This window comes from Hoplias malabaricus, chromosome 4 (assembly GCF_029633855.1).
Source record: "Hoplias malabaricus isolate fHopMal1 chromosome 4, fHopMal1.hap1, whole genome shotgun sequence".
NCBI classification, from domain to species: Eukaryota; Metazoa; Chordata; class Actinopteri; order Characiformes; family Erythrinidae; genus Hoplias; species Hoplias malabaricus.
Genome location: NC_089803.1, coordinates 67,858,991 through 67,878,990, shown reverse-complemented (window position 1 = coordinate 67,878,990; position 20,000 = coordinate 67,858,991). Strand labels below are relative to the sequence as shown.

The 20,000-nt window shown below is 48.1% G+C and overlaps 2 protein-coding genes across 6 annotated transcripts in view; one reads left to right on the top strand and one right to left on the bottom strand.

The window, feature by feature from the left end:
• Positions 1 to 4,854, top strand: part of LOC136695393 (uncharacterized) — a 59,536-nt gene extending 54,682 nt beyond the window's left edge. For 3 of the 5 annotated variants that reach the window (XM_066669443.1, XM_066669445.1, XM_066669442.1), the window contains 2 exons: positions 173 to 242; positions 3,954 to 4,854. In XM_066669443.1, coding sequence (XP_066525540.1) covers positions 173 to 242; positions 3,954 to 4,205 — 322 coding nt within the window. In that variant the 3' untranslated portion in view covers positions 4,206 to 4,854. Of the gene's footprint in view, positions 1 to 172; positions 243 to 555; positions 699 to 3,953 lie in introns of those variants that run through there. The other 2 variants (XM_066669447.1, XM_066669446.1) reach the window with 2 other exon arrangements.
• A 5,184-nt stretch (positions 4,855 to 10,038) lies between these two features.
• ascl1a (achaete-scute family bHLH transcription factor 1a) lies at positions 10,039 to 11,410 on the bottom strand. Its single transcript, XM_066669710.1, has one exon. It carries the CDS (start codon positions 11,408 to 11,410, stop codon positions 10,832 to 10,834), a length of 579 nt encoding a protein of 192 aa, XP_066525807.1. The 3' UTR covers positions 10,039 to 10,831.
• Positions 11,411 to 20,000: the final 8,590 nt, after the last annotated feature.

Sequence of the window (20,000 nt, the reverse complement as noted above, 5' to 3'; positions counted from 1 at the left end):
ATTGCAGCAAAAAAAAAGGTGTGTGTGGGGGGGGCTTCTGAAAATACTGTGTAAGTTTGAGTAACTGATTTCATATGAATGCAAAGGCATCTGCCTTAACTTGGCTTTACATTATTGAAAACAGTGATTGCAAACTGAGCTGCAGCTAACACAATCCTTCTTTGTTTCGCAGTAATTTCATGCGTTCCCTCATAAGCAAGATGGACTTCAAATCTTTGGAGATGAAGCTGTACAAAGCAAAGGTCTGTAAATTAGTAAATGGTAGATACATTCATATGTTCCCTACAACTCAAGAACACCATTCTTTTTCTCTCTCTCTCTCTCTCTCTCTCCATTGGGTGGCACAGAGGGGACTAATTATAGTGAAATAAAGACTGCTAAATGCTTTGAAGGGCAATTCAAACGCTGGCTTAGTAAAACTAGCTGCCTCTATGGAGCTCCCTGGTGTGTGCGGCTGTGGCAGAGAGAAGGGAGAAGAGGAGTGGGGTTTCTCACTCTCTCTCTCTCTCTCTCTCTCTTTCTTTGTTTCTCACTCTCTCCCTCTCCCTCTCTCAGCCTTACTTGCTCACTCTTCCCCCTCTTCTTCCATCTCTTTCCTTTATTTGTGGATTACAGGCAGTAATCTCATTAAAGAAGCTGGCGCTATACAGCTAGTGCTATGCGCTCTGTAATCAAGTAAAGACACTGCTCATCTCAGATGGAGCTGGGGCGGATAGGGTGGCCATTCAGGAGCGAGGTCCAGCCTGGCCCACTGAACAGAGAGGCCGTAGAAAGGAGAGGAGACTTTGAAAGCCCGTGGCAAAGGGGCCGCTGAGCCCCCACCGCCACTTCTTAAGGTTAGCGGAGAAAGGGCCGGCTAATTACAGAGCAAGTTCGGGGTGGAATTGCTATTGGGGAGGAATGGAGAGAGGAGCAGGCACATTGCCAGGGGATTACAGGACACACACACAGCCGTACTCATTACCTTAGATGCATTTAACTGTGCAAACAGGTGCACTCACAGAAGAGTCGGAACAGGCCGCTGTAACTTGAGCCTCCTCAGACACACGTGTGAATGGGGTAACACACACACACACACTCACACACACACTCACAGGTCATGAACACATTAGCTTCATCTAACAGTTGTTCTCCCTGTTAACTCCTACCGAAAACAGAAAGCTTAGGTAGAAAAAGAAGTACTTTCTAATCAAATCCTTCAAAGTGGAACTGGAAGAAAGGACCAAGTTTTATGATTTTTACAAAAAATAAAACAGGGATTGTATGAAAGCCGTTAACATTCAGGCTGAGATTGAAGATGCGCATCTCTGATTGGTGAAGACGTCTTAGTTACATCTATAGTTATTTACGCTAAGCAAAAGCAGTTAAACACACATTGAGTTCAAATGAAGCACTAATAACTGCATTCAGAAAACTTTTTAATGGATTTAATGTAGAAGAAATACTAAATGAACAGTGCTAGAGACAGGAGTCTCGAGAGCTTACGATTATCGTTACATTGGTGTGCTCCTGCCTTGTTAAAACATTTCTGCATCATGTATAGTGCACAAGATTAGCTAGGAAAGTGTGCCTTTTGGAGTCTGTAATCTTATTTTCTTAACTGTAATTTATCTGTACTTTAAGCTTTAGGACAGAGTGAGCCGACTAAATAGTAGCACTTAAAGGCTAAGCAGCAGCGATATGAAAGTGTCAAACAAATAAATACAGTGGAATTTGAGTTCCTAACTTGTGTTTATTGATAGTCAGAAAACATGTTATTTCTTACTAATTCAAGGAATAAGGTTTAAAAAACCGTTGGTCAACCCCACCCCCCCCCCCCCCCCCCCCCCCCCCCAACGGTGTTGGGAAACTCTAATAGGTGTCTTGCCTGTGACGTAGATGGTGGACAACACTCTAGAAGCTGCACTTAATTTAATGCAAAATGAGGAAAAGGTGTGTTGTTTTTGGCTGCAATCATTCAATGTACAGTGGGACATCTGTGCACAAATGACCCAAAGATCCCAAAATATCCAGAAAATGGACTAAATTTGTCCACTTTAAACGGGCACTTTGGAAAGGACCATCCGCTCACTCCGTTATCTGTAGCTCATTTCACTGGCGCTTTTCCAACAATATGGGCATGTAAGGACACCAACGAAAGGTGTTCAAGAGCCTCTGTAACATGGAGGTAAACAGGGTGAGGACACTCACTTCGCCTGTTTTAGTTGGTGTTAGTTAACGTTAGCTTGACTCGCTAAACTCGGTGCTCAGATTATACTCGGCTACGTAGCTGCATTACGGAGGTTTATAGTGTCGGATGAATTCGAGTTCGACTTCGATCACATTTACAAGAATAACGGTACCTCTACATTTGAGTTTAGCTTATTGCTAGGCTATTGTCATGAATAATGTTGGTTATTTAGCTAGATACTGTCATAACTGTCAGTCATAACGGTGTTTTACCGCGGCTTACCCGGCTAAACACAGCCTCTGTATCTGATACACACACATTCAGATTTTAACTTAGGCCCCTTTTCCACTGGCACGGTGCTAGCACCGATGCCAGCATCTCAAACAATTCCTCGCTTTCCCAATGCAATAAAAATTGTTCTCGGCTGGCAAAATTGGTGCCATTCTAGCCCAATAAACTTGCTGGCCTGGAATCAGCGAACCTGTGACGCATGCAGCCAAAGGGCAGGGCACTGGCATCACCATGAAAGTCACTTTTCCGCCATTTACAACAAAAAAAGCATGACAGCCGCAGCAATGAATAATCAGTGGTGCGTGGAAGAAACAAACCTTTACTTGTGATATGGTTCTCAGGAGAACTGGGACTTATACAACGTCTTCCAACTTCTGTCAGTGTTTGCCCACATGCAGTTACCTAATCGTTGGGTTCCCAAACCAGTGGAAACGCAAGCCCAATCTTAGAAGTTCCCGTGGTTCATGAGAACCAGCTCCAGCACGGGCACCAGCACTTTGTTATGGGAAAAGCAGTATTAGACTGCTGACACAGGGTTTGTATAATCACATGGTTGTGATACTGTTAGTGTCCGTGAGGTCTGAAATGCCCAGAAAGTCCTGATCAGACAGAGAAGTAGGAATTTGACTTTTTGGTTTAGGTTAAGGATGAACTTTTGGATTTCAACGCCATGAATAAAGTGCAAAACACTTTTTAACCCAAACTGAGTGCTACTTGCTATTTCTCTTGTGACTAGAATCTCAGTGTTGGACAGTCAAGGACAGGCATGTCAAGCTAATGGCACAACAGTGTATCTGAGTTTGGTTTTCGCTCTCTGACCGTATGTCGAAATTTATTATAGCTCCAATTCATAGTCAGTGAAGACCAGATGATAAAACCACGCAGACATGACTCCACAGTGTTGGAATGAGTAAAACATTAGCTCAATGTTAGCAGGACTCTGCCAGAATTGCTTTACTTTTCCACCTCAGAATTGAAGCTCTATTAAAACTTTATCAAGAACTCTAGAGGAACATAGAGAACTCTGTTCTCTAACCACTTCGTGGTGATCAGTGGGTCTGGAATCATCGGGATCAAGGCAGGATCAAACTCTAAACAGGGCACCTGTCCATCACAGGGCATTGCCTGCACACTCTCACACACAGTTTCTCACACACTCACACCTGTGGACAGTTCTACAGCGCCAATCCACCTACTAACTAATTGTGGTAGGAAACCTGAGCACCCAGTGGAAATCACCAAACTCATTAAACTCTTTACAGTCAGTGACCTGAGATGGTGATTGAACCCACAACCCAAAGAAGCTGGAGCTGTGTGGCAGCAACACTCTCTGCTTTGCCACTGTGCTACTCTTTAGAGAACTTAATGACCTTTGTTCTCTAAATAACTCCTCCACAGACGGCAGCTTTGCGTAGGATTCCCATAAAGTGAAAGAATGGAAACGCTTCACACCGAGATTCATTTCTGTTACCTCTTCTTTTCCTTTTTGCAGCAATTGTTCCTGTTCCTGCTGGAGGGGCAGGCAGGGGGCACTGTGGCCACGGAAGGCTGCATCAGTGCTGAACAGCTACTGGTGGAGTTGAAGGCGGGGGGAATCCGGGAGGAGCACGAGGAAGCAATCAGGCGTGAGCTCCGCAGCCTTCGTTCCCTGGACCTGCTTGACTTCCTCGCCCACCTGCCGCTTTTCATCCTCATCCACAACTCGGTTATCGCCAACCCCCTTGACAACTCCAGTAACCTGTGACCACAGCGCAGAGACTGAAGCTGTGCTTGTGGTCTACCGCAATTTCAAATGCCTGGGTATGAAATCTCTGTAAGTGTTAAAGACCAAATCGCCGATAGTTCCTGGGCAGTGGTGAGAATGGTAGAACTAGTTTGAGCAAACAGAGTGGTTACAATAACTCACATAGCCACTCTGCAGCAGCGCGCTAAAGGAAAACATTTTGGACTTTGAGGCAACAACAGAAGAGCACATTAAAACCCTTCGTGAAATCCTTCGTGAAACCAGACGCCTGAAGATGGAATAATTGAAAAAGCAGGTTGATGAGCCTTGATATCTGCTCTCACATGGTCCAAATATCCATAGACCAAACTGCTGCTGTTAGTGGACCCCTCGTACCAGTAGAGCACAGTTTGAATGCCACAATGTAAATATTCTAGGCCTTGTAGATAGGACTGAAGTTTCCCATCTTCTACCGACTACTTCCAGTTTGATAAAGTGCCTTTAAAGAAAGCACAAGTCGACTCAAACCAATCCCATGAACTAATTTCTGTGCGTTTCAGCTCTGAATTCAATTTAGCACATTTATGATGTGATAGAGCAGTAGTTTACTAAATCTATGTGGCAAAGAATTGATAGTAGTTCGGCATAGTGTTGGAATAGTGTTGCTTTTAAAGTGTGTACAATGGGCATTCAATAAAACCTGGGTATGGATATAATCTCCTCATCCTGCAGGTGATTTTATAATGATTCTAGGAAGTGACATTTTCTGAAGGGATAGAAATAAAACATTAATTCATTCATTCATTATCTGTAACCCTTATCCAGTTCAGGGTCTCGGGGGGTCCAGAGCCTACCTGGAATCATTGGGCGCAAGGCGGGAATACACCCTGGAGGGGGCACCAGTCCTTCACAGGGCAACACAGACGCACACACTCACACATTCACTCACACACTCACATATACGGACACTTTTGAGTCGCCAATCCACCTACCAACGTGTGTTTTTAGACTGTGGGAGGAAACCGGAGCACCCGGAGGAAACCCACGCAGACACAGGGAGAACACACCACACTCCTCACAGACAGTCACCCGGAGGAAACCCATGCAGACACAAGGAGAACACACCACACTCCTCACAGACAGTCACCCGGAGGAAACCCACGCAGACACAGGGAGAACACTCCACACTCCTCACAGACAGTCACCCGGAGGAAACCCACGCAGACACAGGGAGAACACACCACACTCCTCACAGACAGTCACCCGGAGGAAACCCACGCAGACACAGGGAGAACACTCCACACTCCTCACAGACAGTCACCCGGAGGAAACCCACGCAGACACAGGGAGAACACACCACACTCCTCACAGACAGTCACCCGGAGGAAACCCACGCAGACACAGGGAGAACACTCCACACTCCTCACAGACAGTCACCCGGAGGAAACCCACGCGGACACGGGGAGAACACACCACACTCCTCACAGACAGTCACCCGGAGGAAACCCACGCGGACACAGGGAGAACACTCCACACTCCTCACAGACAGTCACCCGGAGGAAACCCACGCGGACACAGGGAGAACACTCCACACTCCTCACAGACAGTCACCCGGAGGAAACCCACGCAGACACAGGGAGAACACTCCACACTCCTCACAGACAGTCACCCGGAGGAAACCCACGCAGACACAGGGAGAACACTCCACACTCCTCACAGACAGTCACCCGGAGGAAACCCACGCAGACACAGGGAGAACACTCCACACTCCTCACAGACAGTCACCCGGAGGAAACCCACGCAGACACAGGGAGAACACTCCACACTCCTCACAGACAGTCACCCGGAGGAAACCCACGCGGACACGGGGAGAACACACCACACTCCTCACAGACAGTCACCCGGAGGAAACCCATGCGGACACAGGGAGAACACACCACACTCCTCACAGACAGTCACCTGGAGCGGGAATCGAACCCACAACCTCCAGGCCCCTGGAGCTGTGTGACTGCAACACTACCTGCTGCGCCACCGTGCTGCCCACATCAGCTCATTTTGGTCATTATTTTTGTTGCAGTCGCTATGAAAGATGATCCATTCTGAGTAATTCTGAGTGATGAAACTTGAGCATCGTGCAGTGTGCGATTGTGGATTCCAGGACATTACTCCTCCACCTTACATCCTGGACTCAGCCATGAGGGATTTTACCTTTTCACAAACTTGTAGAAAGACCTCAGTGGAATATGATTTCCTGAAGATGAAGTATATACTTCAAGGAATTGAAAAGCAAATCACTAGCTCTAAGAGTGATTACCTGGGGTGTGGTGCTTATTATCAGCTTCTAATAAGTACCTCACTTGCTAGATTGCAACTCATTAGATTGCCCCTGCAAAGACATAGGTGTCTTAGTGTCAGGAAAAGTTTGTGAAGTGTAAAACAAACTGAAATGGACAAGTTCACTAAGCAATAGTCAGTTGGCACTGATCTAAACTCTGCTGGAAGTGACACCCACCCACCACAACGCAGAAAGCAGGCAAGTCCAAGAAACAAAGGCTTATCTCGCTAAACAGATATTAGTCTGCGCTGCATACCCTCCAGCCCTCGTACCTCAGCAGACGTGCTCTGACCACAGTGGAGTGCTGAGTGCTGTCTGTGGTCCTGAAGAAACTTCAACTTCACGTCTCCCTCTGCAGTCCTTGCACTGAATCAAAGCGCGTCATGAATCCTCATCAGACTACTACCGTCCCTTATCTGTGTAGTGGACTCCAACAAAACAAATCATGAATATGGGAGAGTTTAGGGTGTGCACTAAAATAAATAAGTGAGTGCTGCAAGAAATCGCAGTCAAAAAAGGGACATGGGCAGGACGCAGTAAGCTACGCTGGGAGAGCAATGTCAAGACAGGAGGGCATTTCTGTGTCAAAGAGAAAGGAGAGAGAATACAAGGCCTAACTCCACACACACACACACACACACACAGTCCAGTGGAACAGCCTCAGCCCCTCTGCCAAGGACCCTGGAGCCATAAAAAAAGGAGTGTGTTGAAAGGCAGTGACGCCAGCACTGTCAAAGGAGGTGAAAAGAGGCGCGAGCGCGGTGATACCTACCCCCACCCCACCCCAACCCACTCCACCCCTTCGTGTACCCCTTTAAAACAGCCAATGAGTTTCCAGCGCGAGCGTCAGGGAACCGAGGGGGGGCCCAATCAGAGCGGATTACGGAGTGAGAGAGAGAGAGAGAGACGTTACAAAAGAAAGGGAGAGAGGCACACATTCTGACACAAAAAACAAGTGCGGAGGGGCGCGCGCCCGAGCTCGCGCGCACGCGCCGGACTCAACCAGCCACCGCCGCCTGTGCTGAGCCTTGTAACACATTCACATTTAAAAGTCCCCCCACCCCAAAAAAAAGCAAAACAGTGTATTAGCTGTAGACACCGGAGACAGCAGCAGGAGGCAACTGCGTTGGTGGAGTTAGTGGCTACTGCTTAAAGGCAAGTGGCTGAAGAGTGGAGGCACGTAGAGGGGGGTTTATTCACTGTCTTTAATTCAAAAATGTCACTTTCTTTGATTTATTCTTCTTTTATTTCACACGTTCTTTGGGGGGGGGGGGGGGCTGTGCGTGCGGGCGTGAGTTTTACGTTGGCGGACCAGATGTCCCCGCAAGTATAGGGGTATCTCACACTTTATGGCGGTCGTGTTGGGACATTTTGGTGGCCTCCAATACTTATAAATATGATTAAGGTTAGTGTTATTTCAAAGGACGGTCCTCACAAGTATAGCAGAACCGTGCCTTGTGGTGTGTCTATCACCTTGTGGGGACCTCGAGCTGTTTTCCACTATCATTGGAGACATGTTTTGAGGTCAGGGTACGGTTTGTGGGTTGGGGTTAGGGTTACAATAAGTTTAAGAGTAAGATTAGGGTTTGGTTAAGGGTTAGGGTTAAGCCGGAGGACTCCCACAACATGAAGTAAAAGTCTATAATGTCCCCACAAAGCATGAAAACCGTGTGTGTGTGTGTTTCCTACCACCTGCCTCCCGTGCAGGACGCGCGCTCGCCGCGTGTCCTCTTCGTTAAGGACTGCAGCGGTTGAGTGGCTGAGGCTGCGCGCGCTGTTGTCAGAAAGGCACGCGGCGCTTTCAGCTGCGCTCGAGCGCCGCACGCTTGCGCGCCATCAGACTTCAAAGCGGGCAGCACGCGCCCTTGGCCACGCGCGAGACACTTTACCTGACAGGGGAGGGGAGGGGGGTGGGGGGGTTAATGTTGTTGGTGTTTGCTGATTTTAATCGTTGCCACACAGGGGACAGCACTGGGCACAACACTGACCTTCTGAACAGCGTTAGAGTGAGCGTAGGGCTTTCTATCGACCACAACAACAGCGTGATTCACTGCCCTGAGATTACCATTTAACAATGACAGAAGTCAACATTAAACCGGCGCTTACTTTGGTAGTATTATTAATTCTCTCTCTCTCTCTCTCTCTCTCTCTCTCTCTCTCTCTCTCTCTCTCTCTATTCTTCTGCCTTCCTCCCTCTCTCTTTCTGTCCTATCTTTCTTTCTCTGCCTCTTGCACTTTTCTCAACCTCTCTCCCACTTCTTCTCTGCCTCTCTCTCTCTCTCTCTCTCTCTCTCACACACACACACACCTGTTCTTCTGTCTCTTTCTGCCCCATCTCCCTCTTTCTGGTTCCCTTCTTTCTTTCTTTCTTTCTTTCTTTCTTTCTTTCCCACTTTCCTTACTCTCTCTCTCTCTCTCTCTCTCTCTCACTCACACACACACACACACACCTGTTCTTCTGTCTCTGCCTTTTTCTGCCCCATCTCCCACTTTCTGGTTGGTTCCCTTCTTTCTTTCTTTCTTTCTTTCTTTCTTTCCTTCCCACTTTCCTTACTCTCTCTCTCTCTCTCTCTCTCTTTCTCTCTCTCTCTCTCTCTCTCTATTCTTCTGCCTTCCTCCCTCTCTCTTTCTGTCCTATCTTTATTTCTCTGCCTCTTGAACTTTTCTCAACCTCTCTCCCACTTCTTCTCTGCCTCTCTCTCTCTCTCTCTCTCTCTCTCTCTCTCTCTCTCTCTCTCTCTCTCTCACACACACACACACACACCTGTTCTTCTGTCTCTTTCTGCCCCATCTCCCTCTTTCTGGTTCCCTTCTTTCTTTCTTTCTTTCTTTCTTTCTTTCTTTCTTTCTTTCCTTACTCTCTCTCTCTCTCTCTCTCTTCTGCCTTCCTCCCTCGCTCTTTCTGCCCTATCTTTCTTTCTCTGCCTCTTGCACTTTTCTCAGCCTCTCTTTCTTTCTCTATCTCTCTTTCTCTCTCTCTCTCACACACACACCTGTTCTTCTGTCTCTTTCCCTCTCTTTCTGCCCCATCTCCCTCTTTCTCTTTCCCACTTTCCTTACTCTCTCTCTCTCTCTCTCTCTCTCTCTCTCTCTCTCTCGGATGCTGGTCACGTCTCCAGGGGTCTTACAGCCGGCAGTGAGAGACTCTCAGTAGCATTTCCAGCACTTTGTCTCTTCATGGACAAAAAAAAAGAGAACCACATTCCTGCATTTGGATTTTTCATGTTTTGTTTATCAGGATTTAAATCAATGAATCTAAATAATAAATAAATCAGACTGGTCACTCTTCCTCCTCCTCCTCCTCAAACACCACACGAGCAACGGGAGAATTTTAAAAAGGCTGTTGTTTTTATTCTGGGACTAGAGTGTACAAAAATACGGACGTAAGGCATATATTCATTTCATTCTGAGAAACCCATCCCCACCCACCCACCAACACCCACCCACACCCGCCTGCCCACCCTCTCTCCCTCCCAGGTGCTGGCAAAGGCAGAGCTGAACAGAGTACAATGCATTCAGTATAAGACACGTCGGTGCTGAAATAATCAGTAATAAAAAAAAGCAAAGCTCTGGAGGTTCAACCCCCGTCCACAGCGGCCCGCGTGTCCACTCCAGGTCAGCAGGGGCAGGAGGTCATCATCAACATCATCATCAAAGCAATGTCCGGGCTATGCATACGTCAGAAATATATACACATCCATACAAAACCTCTATAAATCTCTTACATACAAAAATAGCTTAATATACTCTTACAAAACAATATGTGTTTATTTACACAAATAGAGCTCCGTACAACAACACAGGGGCGGGTCAGTTCTTCGCTCCAGGGTCAGCGCTGCCTCGGGTGGGCACCGGGTTAAGAAATAGTCTCTTGGAGGGTCTTTCAGGAGCCGGGGATGGGCCCTGAGGCCTTAGTTGTGAGTCCATGAGTCCTTTGGCCCCTGGCCTCTCCGCACTCGGCCGTGTGTGTGTGTGTGTGTGTTGCATGACATGAAACGCAAAGTGCACCACACAACCCCCCCAAGGCTTTAAAGTTCAGGATCACACTTAAGATGTTTCATGCAAGCGCTCACTGGGAGTCTCCCGGGGTTCTCTCTCTCTCTCTCTCTCTCTCTCTCTCTCTCTCGGGGGTGGTGTGTGGGGGCGTCTGGAGACGGGACGTCCCGCGCTGGTGATGGAGTGAAGTAGAGCAGAGGGGTCTCTGACGCGCGTGCAGCAGCTGCAGCAGCATCACTGACCGCAGGGCGACAAAAAGCAAATGCTTTAAAAAGGCAGCGAGGATGGACACGGCACCCTCCCTCTGCGCGCATGCTCAGAACCAGCTGGCGAAGTCCAGAAGCTCCTGCTCCTCGGGGCTGAGGGGCTCGCACGAGCCTTCGTCCGACGAGTACGAGGATACGGGTGAACCGGCCATGGAGTTGAGCTCGGCCGCGTGGCCGGAGCGGAAGGCCGCGCTCACGGCGTCGTGCTCGTCCAGCAGCTGCTGCAGCGCGCGGATGTACTCGACGGCCGAGCGAAGCGTCTCCACCTTGCTCATCTTCTTGTTGGCGGCGCCGTGCGGCACGTGCTCGCGCAGCGTGGCGAAGCCGCTGTTCACCAGCTTGACGCGGTTGCGCTCGCGCTCGTTGCGCCGCGCCACGGCGTGCGGCTGCTGCTGCGGGGGGCTGTAGCCGAAGCCCGCGAAGCTCAGGCGCCGCTTGCAGCGCAGCAGCTCGGGGGAGGAGGCGCGCGCCGCACGCTTAGCGCCCGCGGAGGGAGCCGCGCTCGCGGCGAAAAAGCACGCAGGAGGCGCGAGCTGCTGCTGTTGCTGCTGCTGAGGATGAGGATGAGAATGAGGATGGTGATGCTGATGCTGGCTCGCGCTTATTTCCATCGTCGTCGTCACGTCCATCGAAGGAGACGCCGGAGCGTGCGGCGCAAAAAAAAAAAAAAAAACGCGGACGAAGTCAGCAAACACTAACAACAACAAACGGAGGGCGTCGTGCTCGTGGCGTTCTCGCGCGGCTCTACGCGCTCTCCGTGGCTCGCGCGATCCAGTGGGAGCAGACTGCTATAGTGGAGGGCTCGGAGCGCGCGCCCTTTTCAACGGGAGAGCCCCCCCCCCACCCCCCACACCTCACCCTTCCCGCTGGCCACGCCCCCACGCGCACAGCTCCATTCAACACAGCGCACCGCCGGGCGCGTGCCACTCAGCCGCTGAACAAACAAGAGCCTGGAGAGCGCGCGGAGAGGAGTGTACAGTGAGGGGCAGAGGGGAGAGATTTTACACAGCTCACTTAAGACAGACACTGAGAGCCATGCGACTGAAAACTCAGCACCACACACTGGGCATATGAGGATTTACTGAAGTTTCAATCAAACAAACAAACAAAAACAAAAACCACAAACCCACCACCATAAGTCCATCAAATGCACCGACCACATTCGGTAACACCCTTACACTCTGTGTTCTCCCTGTGTCTGCGTGGGTTTCCTCCAGGTGACTGGCTGTGAGGAGTGTGGTATGTTCTCCCTGTGTCTGTGTGGGTTTTCTCCGGGTGCTCCGGTCTCCTCCCACAGTCCAAAAACACATGTTGGTAGGTGGATTGACTCAAAAGTGTCCGTAGGTGTGAATGTGTGAGTGTGTGTTGCCCTGTGAAGGACTGGCGCCCCCTCCAGGGTGTGTTCATGTCTTGCACCCACTGATTCCGCGTAGGCTCTGGACCCACCGCGACCCTGAACTGGATAAGGCTTACAGATAATGAGTGAATGAATGAAAGTAACAGAGTGTCATTAAATGTTTTAAAACAGAGAAGCAGCTGTGGTTGTTTAATAAACAAAAATAAACTAACAATTCAGCAAGGATTTAAATAAGATGCATTGTAGTGTCATGTAGTGTTGGGAGTTTCTAAGAACTTCCTGAAGAACTGTCAAATATTATCAAAGATTTACACCAAGCTCACATTGTCTGGAGGTTGACTAAACTTTGAAAAGGCTCTTCAGACTCGCGTGGAGGGGAAAAAAAGACCATCCACTCACTCTTATATATTTATATATATATGTGATAATGTTTCTGCCCTTTGGTTATTTGCGTAGTTGGGTGTAGTTTGGTGTAGTTGGACAGACAGTCACCCGGAGGAAACCCACGCAGACACAGGGAGAACACACCACACTCCTCACAGACAGTCACCCGGAGGAAACCCACGCAAACACAGGGAGAACACACTACACTCCTCACAGACAGTCACCCGGAGGAAACCCACACAGACACAGGGAGAACACACCACACTCCTCACAGACAGTCACCCGGAGGAAACCCACGCAGACACAGGGAGAACACACCACCCTCCGCACAGACAGTCACCCGGAGGAAACCCACGCAGACACAGGGAGAACACACCACACTCCTCACAGACAGTCACCCGGAGGAAACCCACGCAAACACAGGGAGAACACACCACACTCCTCACAGACAGTCACCCGGAGGAAACCCACGCAGACACAGGGAGAACACACCACCCTCCGCACAGACAGTCACCCGGAGGAAACCCACGCAGACACAGGGAGAACACACCACCCTCCGCACAGACAGTCACCCGGAGGAAACCCACGCGGACACGGGGAGAACACACCACACTCCTCACAGACAGTCACCCGGAGGAAACCCACGCAAACACAGGGAGAACACACCACACTCCTCACAGACAGTCACCCGGAGGAAACCCACGCAGACACAGGGAGAACACACCACCCTCCGCACAGACAGTCACCCGAAGGAAACCCACGCAGACACAGGGAGAACACACCACACTCCTCACAGACAGTCACCCGGAGGAAACCCACGCAAACACAGGGAGAACACACCACACTCCTCACAGACAGTCACCCGGAGCAGGACTCGAACACACAACCTCCAGGTCCCTGGAGCTGTGTGACTGCGACACTACAGTTTTCATCTCATTTACTCACTCACTCACTCACTCATGCTTAATAACTGTTCCACAGGGGGCGCTGTTCAGTGCTTTGCAGCTTTGATACTAAGTGTCCTTGTTTGTGAAGACAATGTTGTCCTTTCTGCGATCCTTTGTAGGTGCTTTGTAAATTCAGAGATTGTTGTTAATGGCACATTTACAACATTATCCACAAGTGCTACAACTATGTACACAACAGCGTGAGTGATAACAGACGAAGAGTGGATCTCTGTACCGTGTTAACCAGCTCTTTACCCTCTCCTTATTGTGGTGTGTTCCAGGTGTGTGAGCTTCAGTCCAGCCCTGTTTCTCCTGCAGTGGGCAGTTGGAGGTTGATTACGACTCGGTCTATTGTTAACACTTGTGTGGACCGCTGCTCGGAGGTGAATTTTTGCCCGTCATCATCAGCGCTGCTGAGTGTGTGGAGCGGCGGAACGGGTCGCTGGTTTTGTGTGTGATTTGTTACACCCTATTTTGTTACAGTAGACGCGACACACTGTCTTTTGATTCCATTCGCTTCTTTCAAAGAGCGTGATAATGGAACTTTTCTCTCTTTTCACGAAGGATGAAGGGACACGACCAACCGACCCTCAGAATAATTGCACTTGGACGTGTGTGAGTGTGTGTGTGTGTGTGTGTGTGTGTGTGTGTGCGCACAGGCCTATATATGTGTGTGTGATGATGATGATGACAATTTGGGGGTGGCCAGTAAATTGTGTAATTTTTCTTAGTTGGCTGCAGCATTCAAGACCAGGGCAGCATTCAAGCCCCCCTCCAACTTTCCTTTCTGTCTCTCTCTTTCCCTCTTTTCTCTCCTCCTCCTCCTTTTTTTTGTAGCCCAGCAAGGGAGTTTAGAAAAGAAGCGTGGGTTCTATTGAGATTTACCCAGCTCCCTCCCCCCTCTCTGAAACCTATCCACCATGCTCTGCTCCCCCAGCCCAATTAGTGCTTTCTAAAGCCTGCCTTTCTTCCGCCATCTTCCACGCAGGCCTCACCATCCCTGTGTTTGGATGGTTCCAGTCAATAATTAATATGGCATGTGGGCGCCCGTGCCCCCTTTTCAAACACCTGTGTGTGTGTGTGTGTGTGTGTGTGTGTGTCTTCAGAGACTTCACTCACACATAACTCACAAAACTCAAAAACTCACACAGGTCCTTACACTGCTTTCATAGATCTGGGTTCAAAATGAAAGACAGTTTGTGAATTGCTAACTTCTATAAACGCACTGTAAAAGTGTGTGAGTGAGTGTGTGTGTGTGTGTGTGTGATTGACCAGTCATTTGCCATTCATTGCAATGAAGCAGGTGCCTGGTGTTAATGCAATGCCACTTCAGAACTTTTAAAACATGAAAGCATGAGTTTTTCCCACTAACAGAGCTGTTGGAGCCCACAGACAAACAAAATACAGAGGCCCCCAAACAGAATTTGGATTTCAACACCATAATTATCATGTATTATATCATTGTCTTAGTGCATAAACACTTAGGTGACTTTATTTTTGAACAGATCACTTAATAATTGCATTTTCCTTTTCTTTTTTGTGTCACAGCAGTTTGTACAGCTATAGCTTATGTTTTAGAAAGTCATCATTTGTGCAGTTTTAGTTACATTTGTACACTGTTGAGACAGTAATGGACGCAACCTCAGTGATGGTGTCTTATGAGAAAACGCCCTACTGCCTCTGAGCTTTACAGCACCCTTACTGCAGTCTGGCTGCAATTTGTCTCCTTCTCCACACACATTCATTCATTATCTGTAACCCTTATCCACTGTTTTTGGACAGTGGAAGGAAACCGGAGCACCCAGAGGAAACCCACGCAGACACAGAGAGAACACACCACACTCCTCACAGACAGTCACCCGGAGGAAACACACGCAGACACAGGGAGAACACACCACACTCCTCACACACAGTCACCTGGAGAAAACCCACGCAGACACAGGGAGAACACACCACACTCCTCACAGACAGTCACCCGGAGGAAACCCACACAGACACAGGGAGAACACACCACACTCCTTACAGTCACCCGGAGGAAACCCACGCAGACACAGGGAGAACACACCACACTCCTCACAGACAGTCACCCGGAGGAAACCCACACAGACACAGGGAGAACACACTACACTCCTCACATACAGTCACCTGGAGGAAACCCACGCAGACACAGGGGGAACACACCCCACTCCTCACAGACAGTCACCCGGAGGAAACCCACGCAGACACAGAGAGAACACACCCCACTCCTCACAGACAGTCACCCGGAGGAAACCCACGCAGACACAGAGAGAACACACCCCACTCCTCACAGACAGTCACCCGGAGGAAACCCACGCAGACACAGAGAGAACACACCCCACTCCTCACAGACAGTCACCCGGAGTGGGAATCGAACCCACAACCTCCTGGAGCTGTGTGACTGCGACACCTACCTGCTGCGCCACCATGCCACCCTCTCCACACACAGTCTACCGTAATTTTGATGTTGTGATAATGTTTTTTGTGATAAATGTCTGATTTCACAGCTTTATATCAGAATGTCATTGTATCCACACACACCTTTTAACCTTAAGCTCTGTGCTGTCCTTGAAGCCAAAAACCTCCTCAGGGACTGAACCCTACAAGCTCCTGCAGAGTAAGAACTGTAGTGTGTTAGGCACTTTCCATCTCCACGTGTTGACGCCTGTGGAACAGAATGAAAACGAACACATGTTGTTAATGTTGTTAAATGTGAGTGAGTTACAAGCCAGCTCCATGAGGTGCTGTACATCTGAAGAAGAAGAATGGATGACAGAAAGCAGATTTCTATTCTCAAGCATTGGACTTAGACAGAAGTAAAAACATGGCGTCCCATGAGTAAGAAAACACTGTTTAAAAGATGGTGATCTGATTTTGGACTCAAGCTGTGGGGCAAAGGGGAGACGTACGTCCTGTGTCTTAAACTGGATCACCATTTTCATGTGGGGGTTTCCTTACCTTTACTTAGGCCTACAGTTACAACAAGGACGCTAACTGAGTACCCACGTCTAGCCAGATAAAGGTGACAAATCGTTTTGAATCAAAGGTCGCTTTCATAGAACAGACGTTAGAAACACACACTCCATAACAAAGCCCTTAATGATCCTGATTCAGAAGGCCACAGCTTGTCTTATAGGAGCACTCATCTATGTCCTCCTCCGGCCATTTGAGTGAATCTGTGCGTTAAACGACGTTACACGGGGGAACATGATGTTTATGAGAGATAACAGCACTACAGAAAAACTGTATGATTTCCACTGGGAGAGCAAGTGTGTGTGTGTGTGTGTGTGTTCAAGACAGAGAGGAAAACCCCTTCCTTTCAGCTTTCACTCATGCTACACGTCTAAAACTGAGGACAGACCTAACGACCAACTCCATGGACAGGTCCAGGTCCTGCTGGAGATTTCTGGGGTTTTTTTTGAACTTCATTCTTTGAACTTGCACTGTTTATAAAGTCATTGGACCTTAACAACACATTTCTTGGTGAAGAGTAGTGGCCTGCAGGGTTACTTCAGTCAGCACAGTGCTGTCTTACTTCTACACACGATAAGGCACGTCTCTTTTGTTGTCCACTACAGTCAGCTATCTCCCAGTAAACAAGGAACGTCCCTGGACGTTCAAAATAGGTCTAAAAGTAGTCTGTCCGTCAAGGACATATTTTAAACGTCAATGGACGTCCAAAATCCATCTTAATAAGTTAGTTAAGTGGTGACCAATCGATAACGTCAATGGACGTCCAAAATACGTCTAATAGTCGTCTTTTCAATGTCTGTGTTTGGACGTCTTTTCAACTTTCATTTTCAACCTTAAGAGAACGTTGATTAGACGGCAGTCATTACGTTATTTCAACGTTGAATCAACGGCTAAATGTTTACTGGGCTGGTACGTTCTGATTTATCTGGATCCTCTGAGACCTTTGTGGAAAAATGGAGTGGACTTCGGTGGTGAAAGAAAGACTGGAGCAGGATCGCCTTTCAAATGCTGGTCCAACGCTGCCCTCTGGTGGTTAATTTGTGTTCGGTAAAATAAAGAAGTCAACTGTTTTTGTTCACACATTGCTAGGTATTGTCCACAGGAGTGTGTGTGTGTGTGTGTGTGTGTGTGTGTGTGTGTGTGTGTGTGTGTGTAAAACTGTCCACTGCAGTGAGTTTGTGAGTGACTGGGTGAATATGTGGTCCCCTTTGTTGAATTTTTTCCTTCATTAGGTTCTTTTTGTTATTCTTTATAAATAAGATTAGTAAATCATTTTAATCAGCACAGTGTCAACATTTGTAGCATGTAATGATTTTATATCAGGCTTATACTCATTATTATATCTCTCATAGTTGTTGGTGATAATTGTATAAGTTTGTTTTCCAGAATAAAAGTCTCTGTGAATGTAAAATCTGTTTGAGGAGATTATAAATGAGTTATATCCTGTACAGGACAGTAATCTGAGGGGTCCGATAGTGGACCAGCAGTGGGCTACAGTCAGTGGTGTGCCAGCCTTTTTATGCCAGTGGACCGATATATGCTCACTGTCTGGCATGGATTAAAAAATACCAGGCTTTTGGAATAATCAGGTTGTAGGTTGCAGGACCTGTGGCCAAAATTTGCTTTAATGAAAAATGAGAGAATGACTTGTAAATTGTGGCTACAAACAAACAAACATAACAAATAATATATAGATAAATAATAGAATAGGGCGGCACGGTGGGGCAGCAGGTAGGTGTCGCAGTCAACACAGCTCCAGGGACCTGGAGGTTGTGAGTTCAATTCCCGCTCCGGGTGACTGTCTGTGAGCAGTGTGGTGTGTTCTCCCTGTGTCTGCGTGGGTTTCCTCTGGGTGACTGTCTGTGAGGAGTGTGGTGTGTTCTCCCTGTGTCTGCGTGGGTTTCCTCCGGGCGGTCCAGTTTCCTCCCACAGTCCAAAAACACACGTTGGTAGGTGGATTGGCGACTCCAAAGTGTCCGTAGGTGTGAATGTGTGAGTGTGTGTGTTGCCCTGTGAAGGACTGGCGCCCCCTCCAGGGTGTATTCCCGCCTTGCGCCCAATGATTCCAGGTAGGTTCTAGACCCACCGCGACCCTGAACTGGATAAGCGCTTACAGATAATGAATGAATGAATGAATGAATGAATAATAGAATAAATAATAGATATCACCAAAATGAACTGGACTCCAGCCTCTCACCTCTGGACTATGTCCTGCTGTGCCCTTCAGAATTAAAGTCCTCCAAAGAAAAAGTGGGGAAAGTGTTGAAAAGGACTTTATCTTTCAGGCTGATCTTTAAAAGGGGCGTCACAATAGTTCAACAGGTGGTGTCGCTTTCATAAGTCCTGGGGTTGTGAGTTCAAACCCTGCCTTAGGTCATTGTCTATGAGGGTTTGGCATGTTCTCCCTGTGTCTGCGTGGGTTTCCTCTGGGCGTTCTGGTTTCCCCACAGTCCAAAAACATATGAGGGTAGGTGGATTGGCTATTCAAAGTGCCCATGTCTGAGTAAAACATGGGGAAATATAATCTGAATAAACTGATGTTTGTCACCCCCTGGTGGTCAAACAATCAAATCATAACATGGTAAAGCTGTCACGTGTTGAAGAGAAAAATATTACAAATATATGGTGAATTAAACAAGTGGTAAAACCAAAAAAGTATCAGAGGCAGAATGGATTCATCAGGTACAGAGACTGGCGACTGTCTCTGCATGGCCTTCTTTCTCCCCGTGATACGAAGAATGCTTGCACGCACCTATTAGTTATCTCAGCAGTTCTAGACAGTTAGTGCTCTCCTTCAAGCGTGTTGAGCAGTTTGAAAAGAAGGAATAGTCGGCTTCATGCCTCTCAAGGAAACCTCACTCCACCGTTCCCCTCACTCACTCACTTTTAGAACCTGTACCACAAGGGGCGCTATTTCTCACATTCTCACGCGCGTTTAGGAACTAGCCACAAGGGGGCACTATTTGTCACAGGCACACGTTTATAAATTATAAACAGGGGGCGCTAATTCACGTTTAAACTGCACAACAGCTCATCGCCTCAATGACACTGCTTTGTGAAGCCAAAGTTGCATTAAAAAAATATATATATATAGAATGTATTTACCATTGACCACACTGTTCTGAGCCTATAGTCACGTTGTAAAAGGTGGGCTTTAATGTTGACGGGCAGTGTTTGTGCTCGTGTCACGGGGGGGCGTGTGTGTGTGTGTGTTTACCAGGCTTTTGTCACTTTGTGGGGACCAATACCTGTTTTTACACCACTCACATTTTGGGGACCCCTCTCTTCCTCCTGGGGTCCAGCAGCTGCTCCCCACACCAAGATGAGGTTAATGTAGTTCTTATGGATGTATTTAGTGTAAGTGTAGTGGAGTCCCCGGGATTAACAACCGTGTGTGTGTGTGTGTGTGTGTGTGTGTGTGTGGTCACGTGACGAATTGAAAACTCTAAAGTTCGGCTCGGTTGCGCAAAGTTGATCACAGACGTACAGTTTAACAGAGAGAGAGAGAGAAGAAAGAGACTGCAAGAATGGACAAGGCTT

Bases quoted from the DNA above. Each gene is read 5' to 3' on its own strand.
- ascl1a (XM_066669710.1), bottom strand. From the start codon at position 11,410: ATGGACGTGACGACGACGATGGAAATAAGCGCGAGCCAGCATCAGCAT.